This window comes from Styela clava, chromosome 8 (genome assembly GCF_964204865.1).
Source record: "Styela clava chromosome 8, kaStyClav1.hap1.2, whole genome shotgun sequence".
In the NCBI taxonomy this organism is placed as follows: domain Eukaryota; kingdom Metazoa; phylum Chordata; class Ascidiacea; order Stolidobranchia; family Styelidae; genus Styela; species Styela clava.
Window position 1 is genome coordinate 7,226,328 of NC_135257.1, and position 12,544 is coordinate 7,238,871.

Consider the following 12,544-nt stretch of genomic DNA (forward strand, 5'->3'; position numbering starts at 1 on the left):
TAGTTGAAGGAAAGCATCGAGGTGGGAGATTTTGATCGCCAGGACCCAGTTTAAACCACTATTAAATCCGATAAGGGTTGGGAGTACGAGTAGTCCCAATGTGGCACTATAAGTATTATTGCAATATCTATTTATGCACACAATCACACATTATGAAAAGTTCAAAATGAGTAAAACCGAGTTGCGCGTATACCTAGCTAAGGATTCTTAAAATGTTAAACAAATAACGAACATAGGATTTTCTGCATAGTGATTCAAATCATGCAAAGGTAGGAATATACAGGGTTAATGGGTTGGGAACCACTGCTCTAAATGCTCTATCATTGAGCTGTCTAATCAAGAAATCGACAATGTACTTCAGGCGGAAACTCAATGTCTGAGTGTTTATTAATACGGACCGAATATTAGACCAATCAGAATGTAGTAATTACGGTAGTTATAAATTCATCAATTTCAACCGGAAACACCAAAGTGACCGACGCGTTGGAGTATGCTGTGCGAAACGCAAATCGGCAGACCATTTAAGAAAACGACGTGCCAAACAGCACGTTATAAATGTACAGCACGTTACAGATGTCAATGCAGACGTGCTGTTTCATTAAAGCAATCAAACGTGTTGATAGAATAAATGTTGATCGTGGCGTTCATACCTGACAGTTCAGTTAGAATGAAGCATTGCAGCAGACAGGGGTTTACGTAAGCAGTCAATAATACCGGGTTTAGTGGGGCTTTATATTTTTAGTTGAACAGACCAAGCAGAGTTTTGCCCTGAGCCAAGCTTTATATTTTTAGTTGAACAGACCAAGCAGAGTTTTGCCCTGAGCCAAGAAGTTCAAGATGGCCCGACTTCTGACCAGAAGCCAGGGCGACCCGTCTAACTCCAACGAAGCCAGCGGGGTGATCGATGAAAGGTTATGGTCAATCAATATCTGTTGCAAAATTTCACTCCAATGTAATGCAATATGCAAAGTTTGAGAGTTTGCATCGTGTTCAGGATGCATATTCGCCGTCTAGGAAAAATAAGACGGCACGGCAAATCAAGGACCAACACATGAAATTTATTTAATTGGTTTAAACTTTACACAGATATTTCAAAATATATGTGATATACAAGTGATATTTCAAAAGTCACGCCCAAACAAAAATATGATCTGTTTTCAGCTCTGTTAAATAGCCCGAGTCAAACTTATAACTCAAAGACATTTAACACGAATTGGAGAGTCATCGGTACTGTGGGTAGCGCGTAAGATACGGTAATAATGCCAACGGAAACACGACATGTTAATATTTGTAATTTGGATTTGAAATGTTTCGTCTGTGTTGATGACGAATCTAACACTTTCAGGCGATTGTATAAAGCAGAAGTGGCCAACCTGGTTTCGACCGCGATCGACTAAAATCTTCAAAATAGCTCGCGATCGACTGATCTGTAATAAGGTAATACACTAAAACGAATGAGTATTGAATATGCAGATAACTAACTACACACATGCATAGAAAAATTCCACGGCTGCCAATAAGCACGGCTGCCAATAAGCTCGGCTCTGTGGGCGCATTCTTACTGAAATCGACAAAAAAATTTGTATTTTCATGTTCCATTCAATTTTTTGATTTGATTGATTATGTACTTGTTTATTTGTACCCGAAGAATTCCTCAAAAAACTTGCGTAATCACAAGTAATCACGTATTATTTAAACAACAAAAAATGAATATTCTCAAACCATAAATGTTACATGACTAATAAAACAGTATCTAATTTACAATTTTCTCCAAGTCCGATTCTTCGCTCGCTTGGAATTAGAAAAAAATTGGGCGGGCATTCTGATGTCACTGCTACCGTTACGAATAAAATTTATCACACTACTCTTGGAAGTGGGACAATAACTTTTGCATATTGCAGAAATTATTGTAGGATGGTCTGTCAGGCAATCAAGACACGTGATATTCGGCACGTTCATTACTAAATTTTGGCAGCGGAGAAACCCGCATTTGTCACGTGATAGTATGCTCTATCGGACTTTCCCACCCTCAAATAGTGTATATACATTATACAGTACTGTATTCTTCCTGTTTTAATACACACAACAGGCGCTGCATGAAACTGGTTCAGGCCATTTTTTTGGAGTATGTTTTTAAATTCACTCAACATAAGACGTGATCGACTACTCGAGATGTGGCGATCGATCAGTCGATCACGATCGACGTGCTGCCCATCCCTGGTATAAAGTAATGTAGATATTAACATACACTTTATCGTAATCCAATACAAAAGCGTTTAAATAAGACATCACTCGGAACGAGGCTTTGCACAATAATCTACTGATATGCTACTATTTATGGAATAAACGGTTTGGCATTGCCCGAACCACAGTTTTGCTGGTCCCGTGGTCAGATTATATCAATGCATGACTGGACTACAACATTTCCATATAAATAATCTATGACCACCAAGTTATCTATAGATGATACTTCCACGAAGCTTGAAAATAAAAAGAAGTGACGTCAGCAGTCAGTATTTTCAAGAATATTTTTTCTATATGTCAGAGATGCGGTGTCATTTGGTGATGAACGATCGACAAAAATAGACGCTTTATTAGTCGATTTGTATGAAATAATAGGGGCGATGTGGTTGAAATTGAAGTCCATTAGATAGCCTTGGGCGCAGAAGTGAGAGACTCTTAACTTACAACACTTAGCATTTCAGATCAGCCTAAAATTGGCTTGACGTGATATTTTAGCTTGTAGGCAAATTATTCAGGATAGACGTTAATTATAACGTTCGACTCGAACAGATAATAGGACGCAGAACTATAATCTAAATTTCAGTAGATTGTTTTGAAAAGAAAAATATTGAGTACTGAAGAGTTTAGCGTAAAACTAGTGAAGTTGGTTTTCTAACAGCATGGACCTGATAAATTTAATGATTGAATAATTTGTGATCGATGTATACTATCTTTCTATGACACAATGATAAAATGCGCTAATAACGTGACAGAAGTTAATTAATAAAGCTAAGTTTCAAGTAACGAACAGTACCACATAGGAGACGGTGTGACGGATTAGTATATTTGGTACAGAAATAGGTTTATGTATTTATTCCGTTGATGTTGAATTCAATTCGTGGTCAGATTAAATTTTGTTTTTCATTTTTAATATCAATATAGATTTATTCGCGAAACAAGCTCCCAAAAAAATTAACATTCAAACCCATCTGTATAGAAGAAACGAGCACTACCGCAAGTGCACGTGCAAGTGCAATTAATATATAATAAGCAGAAAATTTTACAAGGTTTTCCGGAAATGAGGTGGTAACTACAGGAGAATAATACAAGGCGACGCGTTGATTAGGTTAATAATAGCAAGAATTTGTTTTCATTCGATAATTGTGTCGTTTGTCCTCGATGGAGTGCGAAATTACTGTACTACATGTGTCAATCCAAAACTGAACACATAAGTGTATTGGTAGATATATTAAAGAAATATTGGGAGAGCATTTCATAATAAGACATAAAGATAGACCGGTGACAGACTGGATTTGTCATGTCTACGAACTTATTTAATTAAAGTCATGTCTACGGACTTATTTAATTAAATTAACTTACTTATTGCCTACAATAAATGAGTTTTAATAGCTAATCGAATAAATTACAATACGAATAACATTTTAAAAAATATCGAGTATATTTTAAATTAGTTCATGTCCAGCAAAGAAAATTGTCAGAAATTGTTGCATCCAGTAATGAAAATAACTTTACATAGCATAGCATTCTGTCACTGATAGTATATTGTTAGTTATAGTGTTAAAGTATATATAATACAGAAGTTGGGATGAAGATTTTTTTCTTATTCTCTATTTTTACAATACAAGTTTACAATTGCAAGTTGAAGGAAGTCTATTTTCGTCTGACCATGCGATGTCAAGTGCTCAAAATGAAGAAATTTTGAGATGAAAATATTCTTCATAGTTCAAAAACCAAGAATTTGCTGTACCGAATATAATTGATTCTAATATTGATTCGTTATGGGCATCCCTGCATACTCTTATATAACATTCAAAACATGTTGCCTATAGGAAATTCGGTAATTATCGCTTTGCGCAACATTCATCCCACGCATGCAAGTTATTTGTCGTGTTATCGGCGCTGAGCTGTTAGGCCAACACAGAGTCATGCGGGAAGGATTAACAACTTAATTAAAGTATTTTTTCTGAATTAAGATTTAATTAGCAATCTAGAGTTTATCTCTTTTCGAATCCTGGCGTAAACTGAGCCTGAATACAGTTTAATGGTTATGCTCTTATTTCGATTAGTTTTCCTGGTTGTGGTATGTGGAAGTAATGTTACAATTGGAGTGAAAAACACCGAAGGTGATTTACTTGCGGAAGACAATTTCGGCTTTATAGACAATGTCAACCCTGACAACAATGGACATGTATTGGACAATACCGTGAATGGGATTGTAAATTCGCCAATGATTTTAGATGACAACATTGTGGAAGACACGGAAGAGAGTTCTTCAAATGATCTGCTTACACTCGACATGGTGGAGCAAAGCGCGGTTACTTCAAATATCATGCTGCAACCGAGCACACCAAATCCAACTATGTATGGGTATGGTATAAATCCATTTTACAGTGAGGTACTAGATTTAACATTGGCACCAGAAATCGATGTCGTACTTCCCGATAGCTTTGCCATGACAAATGAGGATCACCCGAGCAAGCTGAGGATGGGAAATGAGGTGCAAATAGACCTGAAACAGGCATTGCCGATTTTCAATGAAACGACGCAAAAACCAGAAACAACAACAAAAAAAGACAACTCTCGCGTACTGGGCCTCCGACCGTTTCACGGAATTGCGATACCACCCGGTGTCCCTATTCCACCCGGTGTCCCTATTCCACCCGGTGTCCCTATTCCACCCGGTGTCCCTATTCCGCCCGGTGTTCCTATTCCACCCGGTGTCCCTATTCCACCCGGTGTCCCTATTCCACCCGGTGTCCCTATTCCACCCGGTGTCCCTATTCCACCAGATGTGCCAGACCATTCAAGCACCTCAACAACGACAAAATCAACAACGACCACGGTAACTAGCACGAATTCCAGATCAATCGCACCGCATCCACCAATACCGAGACTGCTACAACCGAAAAAACCAACAGAACGTGCAAAACCTAAAACTTCAACAACCTTAAAACCGACGACTATAAAAAGCAAACCATCCATACCTACGAAAATAACGCCAACAAAATCGACAATTCAAGCTGGCACGCCAATGGATTTTCAAAGAGGGATGATACCAGTAGTAGATGTAGACTCTGGGCCGACAACTTCATCACAAAAAATCGAGCATACAACATCAAACATTACGACATTCGAAGCCGATAACTCAAAAACCATAGTGATTGAACTAAACCCAATAGCAGGACGAGATATATTTCATAACACAAGTCTTATCGAGAAATTTAATAACAGTGATAATTCGGATACGCGTGATCAAGTTACTGTAGTTTATCGGATGTGTGGATACCCTTCTATATGCGATCAAGAAACTTGCATATCACTTGACATAAGTAGTGATACCTTGGAAGAGTGTGAAATACGGGGAGCGAAAGCAGGATTCGTTTTTGTCGTAATCATTTTATCACTAGCGATTATAGTAGGGAACAGTTTGCTACCGTTGGTACTGTGGAGAAATCGAGAATTGAGAAGTCATCACAATTTAATGAAAGGTGTGTAATAATGCTGTTTTGAGGGAGAAAGACTTGGAAATACTTATTAATAACCTGGAAATAACGACAACAATGTGCAGAAATAACGTTAATTGTATCACGCAAATTAACATGCATACACATCACGATTCCAGATAAATTTATCATTCATTATACCTAAAATGAAGTCGTGATAAAACATGTACAAGTAATAGATCATTTGTGTGGGGAAATACGTCAACAAGCATTATGATGTTGCGTTTTTTTAATTAACCAAAGGCTTTGATTAAAAATAATCGAATCGCGATAACATATTGCATATAAATAAATATGCAAATTACCAGTGACGGGAATATCACCAACATAGCCATATTGAAAATATTTGGGTATATCTCTAAATTAGGAATAATAGAATCGAGACAATAAATTTGACTTTTCTTGGCTATAAAACGCCAACAACACAGTTTTTTTACGATTTCAGTTATGTCGGGTAGATTGGCTTGGAAAGACCCCAAAATAAGCAAACAGATATGGAAGTGTCCCAAACTGTTAGTATTAGAGTTATGTTGGAGATTGTCTCGCAAAACGACCGATGAACGAAATATAAAACTTTAATGACGTATAAGTAATATTTTAAAATTCGCTTTGGCGAGAAAGCCGATTGAAGTAAATATGATACCGGACATTTTTAATCGGAATTTCATTACAATTCAGTTTCACTTGGATTTGCTGACATGATAACTGGTTTGATTCTCCTGTTCTCCGTTATTCCCAATGTTATCCGTACGATGCAAAGCACCGAACAACAGTTAGCTGAAGAGGATAGAGATATGACGAATTCAGCCCAAGCTATAATAGCCGGTTCAATGCTAACTTTATCAGCACAGGTTCGAAAATGATTTATAACTAGAAATAAACTACGAAACGTTGGCCTAATTGAAAGTATGAATCTAATAACCAATAAAAAAAAAACGTTTTCTGACATTTGAAATGATAAGACTTTTCGATTTCAAAACATCATTAATTTCAAAAATAACAATTTGCTTTGCAAATATGGTTTACCCAAAACCATACTTTTGGATCATTCTAAAAGTCATAGTATGTTTAATTCTCTTATTTTTTTGAGTGATTTTTCATATAAAAATATACCATGTTCTTGCGAGATTTTCATTGAGACAAATACAGATTACTGCGAGAATTTTTGCAAACAGTCAAAAACGAGTATTGATGAACCATTGTCAAAGGCAGCTACTCGCGAGTCGCGACCGGGTCGTAATAAGAGTCGATTTATGCATTATTGTCTCGCATTAGAAACATTTGTAACACTACTCGATTCCGATCAATTTCATGTTTACTTTTCACAGGCTTCATTGTTTCACTTGACATATCTCAGCGCTGAGCGTTTTGTTGCAATTAAATGGCCTTTGTGGCACCGAGTGAGAGGACCAAAGTCTCTTTCATCGCAAATTTTGTCGGTGTGGGCAGTTTCTATCATAGTGTCTTTTCTACCAGGTAAGAGATGAAACCAAATATATATTTACATAACACAGTCGCTGTAGAAATTAAATAAGGCATGGTGGATCAAACGTTGTAATACGATCAATAACGAATATTCTCCAGCGGTATATTCGGTATAGTGCGTTCGAAATTTCCGTAATATTTGTCATAAATCTTGAATATTTCGATTCAACTAGTATACGTCTCATTATACCTGTGAACTGTGATGATGACTTCGCAGAAAATTATTTTCGAGTTTTTACATCAAATACGATATGACTACTTTTAATATGATGACGTATACTATCTGAATATAGAACGCTGTAATTTGCCTAAAATAATAATTAATTATTAAATAATTTCGTCTTTGATGATGGGTATATTCCCGGAAGTGTTTTCGACACAAAGTTTCGATTTTAAACAACCGTAAAATCTATTTTGTGAAAGATGACATGAAAGCGAACTTATAAGTGCGTCAAAATTACGTTTTAACTTTGATTGTTTTGCGTCACAATATAGGTAGACTCAGACCGCCAGATCAATGAATTACATAAGTAACTTTCATACATTACAGCTGCTTTCAAGTATCAATTCTCGTTTCGATATTTGCCTGTATTATTCGTCTACATAATGACAGCAAATGGATCCGAAACCAATGCGGAAGGAACGGCCTATATTGTGATAACCATGGTGATACCATATATAGCCACGGTAAGATGATAATTTAAGCCATATATACCGGTATTTCGATTTAAAATCTTAATCTTAAAAAGTTAATTTTTTGTGTTAAAATACGCAAAACCTAATAAAATGATGTGTTCTAACTATCCAGATAGGAATTACATTAGCCTCAAATCATTCTGATGGATTTCAAAAAGGGCAGGTTGTTGTTGTTTACTTTCGAAACGCTTATGCTTCGATTATTTTAAATTATTTATGGCATTTAAATGATGTGTTATTATATAAACTTGCAATAAAAAACAAATTAAACCCCGCGTCACCAAAAGCAATATAGAGAAACCAGGGCATGAATATTACCTCCGCCATCAGGACATTAATAACTGTATAGTATAAACTTTTCACGTGAAGACTTTCACATGCTAAAGCGATTAATATATTACCTATTCGTTACCAGATAACATTTACGGCACTAACCGGGGTAGTAGTATGGTGGAAGATGAAATCAACGGCACATATGAAGCGTTATTCCACAAGAAATCATCGAACTACGAACGGTGGTATAGGATCCCAGACCACTTCCGGGTTCAAACTAGCGAGTAACGGACGATATCAATGGGATGATGCCGATAACACAAAACCGGAACTAAAGCCGGAAGTAGCGGTGTTGAAGACCCTAACGATTATGATTGCTGCCTTTAGCATAACACTACGTAAGTTTACTTTCGTAGCTGCGAGTGACCCATTGCATATTAATAATATATTTGTATATCACTATTTTACTGCCAGTATTTCAACCGAAAGATTTGAAAATTCTGTGAATTAACCCTTCTTTATTGCATTTTCAGTTCCTTTCATAATAGTTGTGATTCTATTCTACGGTGAACAACTGGACTGCGTAAACTACTCTATGCCATACACAATTGCCTTCTACGCCTGTATGTCGAACAGTTTTGTAAATGTATTGATATATACAGTACGAGACCAAAAATTCAGAAACGGTTTACATAATGTCTTTCGACGACGAGGGGCTAGTCAAATATGGAGCTCTAATTCCAATCAAGGAAAAAAAGGAATGACGATGAGTACGAGTATCGAACTCACACCCCATCCAATACAAATGGAGAATGGAGAAAAATTTTCCAGTAGAACATCTGGCAAAGAAAGATGGGAAAGAGCCTTGGTAGGGATGTGAAGGGTAAGAAGGAGAACAAGACAGAAAAATGAAGAGCGGGATACATTGACACGGCACCGCGATGTAAAAAAATAATCTGATCTACCGGTCTCAAACTAATGAATCAAACAGATATGATCCCAACATTTAAACAAGGTACAACCAAGGTACATCAGTTTAAAAACAAGTCTACAGACATAATGAATTGAATTAGTGAACTAATTGTACAGTATTCTTTCATTTTGAGATATTATAACAATCAGTATGTGCATTGAATATTTTTTTGTACAGAATCCAACATTCAGTGTTATATTTTATCAAGTACAGCGGTAAAATAATCTATTGCTGCTTTTTTTTATTTTTTTTTTTATCAAGATCTTTTCAATTCATTCTTTTTAATAATTTTTTTACGATTTTATTGCACATAAATGGAGATTTTCGAATAAAAGTATGCAAAATGAGAGCAAATATGATCTTGAATTGTCATGAAGAGCATCGTAGTAATGTAATTAAATAGTAGATATATATATATATATTCATTAGGATACAGTTAAAACCTATATGTAAAAGAAATTTTAGGAGAAGGTGACAAAACCTGATTGCTATTCAGTTGATAGATAGATATTCATTCAAATCCTGTCATTACTCAACAATCAAAACAGAAAACACAATTCGAATTCTCAGGACATATACAATCGACTAATACCAGAATTAATAAGTACCTAGGTTGGAGGGACCAATCGGTCACCAAATTGAAACAATTCTCCTTGCATGAATAAGTCGATAGACGTCTATACAGTGTAATTATACCATTTATAAATCATGTCAATTTGTTGTTGCTATAATTATCATGCTATCGTTATATAATACATACAGACTTACTTCAAGTTCAACATTGCTAACATTTCGGGTTCGCAGGTTTGAGGATGAGTGGCCGTGGTTCGCTATATGATAAAACAGTCTCATCACTTTTCCTCTCCCCCGGAATGAATATGTAAATCCTATCCTATTTGATTGAATCTATGTTACAAACCTGATGATCTGTTGCTTCAGTTTCCAATAGTTGAACAAGATTGTCGCCAGGTTGCACTCGAATCACGTCTATTATCATTCTCTTAGTTCTGAAAAAGTAAAAAGAAGACTATAAAACAAACCATAGCTCTTGAGTTTATGGGACAACTGGAACCTTGGGTGGCCAGAACCAGTCAAAACCTAATAATCTACTATTCCAAACACGCTCTAAAACAGTGGACGGCAAACTTTATGTACTACTGGGCCAAACATGCACATTGATGGTAGCGTGCGGACCATATTGGTTTATAAACAATCGCCACCTTAAACTTCATATCATGACGTTCTTATTACTCATCGATCTTAAGATCGGTAAGTATGTTGATAGGTATTTGTCTGTCTGTATGTCTGTTTGTCTGTGTGTTAGATGCACGCGATATCTCACGAAAGCGATGTTGAATCCTGCTCCAAATTTTGCATGTGCAGCCATCATAGCTCGGATCAGAAGCCTATAGATTTTGGATGGATTATGTCTTATAATTAGCGAGTTATTAATTAATTAGTGATGGGACACACGGTGTCACTATGGAGTAAGACCGCTGTTTTGGGGGATCCCCTAACCTTCGATCGATAAGTCTACGGTTTCTAACCGATATTCTAGTTTCTGTGTTAATCACAACCAACGGTGGCAAGTAATTGACATACAACTGACAATTTTTGCTTATTCTAATTACCGGTACTACAAAACAAACCCGTAAAACAGCTATTGTTACGACATACATCCGTGGTGCGCAGATGATAATAAGTTTACAAGCAACTTTTGTTTTTTTAAGCATTAAAAGTGAGGTTTTGGGGGCCACAAAAAGGAGGGAGGGGGCACGAGCCGCAGTTTGTCAACCCCTTTCTCTGAAATAAGGTTTTGTAAAGGAATATCAAGTATATATTCTAAACTGGATCCTGCACCCTTTGGGAACCGCTGTTTTATACAATAATTTACCTGAGTAATACATTTCTCACATCACCATCATCATCTTCCTTTACTTCTATTCTGTTCAGCAATGTTAGTGACACTTCAGTATTACCCAGTTGTTCCAACTGTTTCTCATCTTGTTCACCTTCACCTGAAGCTTGTGAAGTATCACCACCTGATGAAAGATAAGTAAACCATATGGAAAGTCAAGGCAGTTGGAAGATAAAATGGTAAAACTCAAAGATACTTTTTAAACCACAAAATAAGTTTAAATATGCATAATTTTTTAATAGTCATTAATAAAACTGACAACTAAATCATAGAATGAGCATAACAAAAACATTTTAAATTACTGCTGAATATTATTCAGAATTAAACTAAAAATAAAAACAAAACTAACGGATACTGAATAGAATTTAATACAAATTGTTAGCGAGAGTGTTATTGAAATATAAATTTGTTATCGTGTAACCATGCAAGAATAGCTTCAACTGTAGCTATTTATTATCACAATTCAAAGAGAAACTATATGGTTGATTTGATATATTACCAGATAACATTATAATAAACATAACCATGCAAGTTTGTAAGCATATTATGAACTATAATATATATAGTTTTATAACATGCTGTTGGTGATATTACATAGAATGAATGAATATGTCTAGCTATGCTACATCCGAGCTAACACCAGTATGCAAACTAACCAATTGGTAATATACTAGCATGCAGTCTACTACATTCTGTTACAGTTATAGTCAACACTGCTAGGGAACAAGTATGTGCTAGTAATATTCATAAATGAAGATAAAATAAATGCACTTGCTGAGGTTAATTTAGATCATACAAAATAACAAAGAACCCAGTTAAGGGGAATATCTCTAATAACATGATGAACCTAGGGTTGTAGTATTAGTAGTATATTTTAATTAAAGAATACCAGTAATTGATAACAGTTTATTCCATTGACTATTTTCTTTCGATTTAATTTTTATGCTGATGAGATGTGCACAACTTACTAACTTAAAGATAATAAGATCTAGAATAGACAATGCTGTTAAATCTTTCCAATTCTGCATTGCCTATCTTTAGGCAAAGAGGTGGGGTAGACACCCACTATTTACTGTTGGTATTTCGAAATTTCAAAAAATGGAAGTCCAAAAAAGGTGTTATCAGTATGCGATTTGCATTTTCCATCATAGGAGTACCAAAAAAATATTTGAAATTAATTTATTCCACAATTCAAATCTAAATTGTTATTGTTGATGCAAAATAGGTTTGGTTAAGTATACAGTTGACTTCACAAGCAGAACAGTATAAAGTGCCGATACTGTGTTACAAAATAATTTGAAAATATTTTTGCAACGAACTATTTTTCTAATTGCTCAACTCTAGCCTACTACTCAATATCCACCAAAATTATGAATAATATTATATTAATAAAGCCACCGCTACATAGCTGATAAAAATTATTCACCCAAAACCATGAAGAAATAAAAGTAT

At 35.6% G+C, this 12,544-nt stretch overlaps 2 protein-coding genes across 6 annotated transcripts in view; one reads left to right on the plus strand and one right to left on the minus strand.

Annotated features, from left to right (window-relative positions):
• LOC120345756 (ras GTPase-activating-like protein IQGAP1) overlaps nucleotides 1-12,544 on the minus strand; it is a 68,190-nt gene that overhangs the window by 17,308 nt on the left and 38,338 nt on the right. For all 5 annotated transcript variants that reach the window (XM_078115009.1, XM_078115008.1, XM_078115007.1 and 2 more), the window contains 2 exons: nucleotides 11,069-11,216; nucleotides 10,094-10,181 (listed from right to left, as the gene is read on the minus strand). In XM_078115009.1, the coding sequence (XP_077971135.1) occupies nucleotides 10,094-10,181; nucleotides 11,069-11,216 (236 nt within the window). The remainder of the gene's footprint in view (nucleotides 1-10,093; nucleotides 10,182-11,068; nucleotides 11,217-12,544) is intronic.
• On the plus strand, nucleotides 4,253-9,098 carry LOC120345757 (uncharacterized). Its single transcript, XM_039415299.2, has 6 exons — nucleotides 4,253-5,732; nucleotides 6,426-6,598; nucleotides 7,076-7,223; nucleotides 7,783-7,919; nucleotides 8,344-8,599; nucleotides 8,735-9,098. Exons 1-6 carry the CDS (start codon nucleotides 4,286-4,288, stop codon nucleotides 9,079-9,081), a joined length of 2,508 nt encoding a protein of 835 aa, XP_039271233.2. The 5' UTR covers nucleotides 4,253-4,285; the 3' UTR covers nucleotides 9,082-9,098.

What these genes read in the sequence shown, in the direction of transcription:
- LOC120345757 (XM_039415299.2), top strand. Translation starts at nt 4,286, where the DNA reads ATGGTTATGCTCTTATTTCGATTAGTTTTCCTGGTTGTGGTATGTGGA. An exon ending in TGCTAACTTTATCAGCACAG is followed by an intron (nt 6,599 to 7,075) that starts GTTCGAAAATGA and finishes TACTTTTCACAG; the next exon opens with GCTTCATTGTTTCACTTGAC. An exon ending in TGCCTTTAGCATAACACTAC is followed by an intron (nt 8,600 to 8,734) that starts GTAAGTTTACTT and finishes TTGCATTTTCAG; the next exon opens with TTCCTTTCATAATAGTTGTG.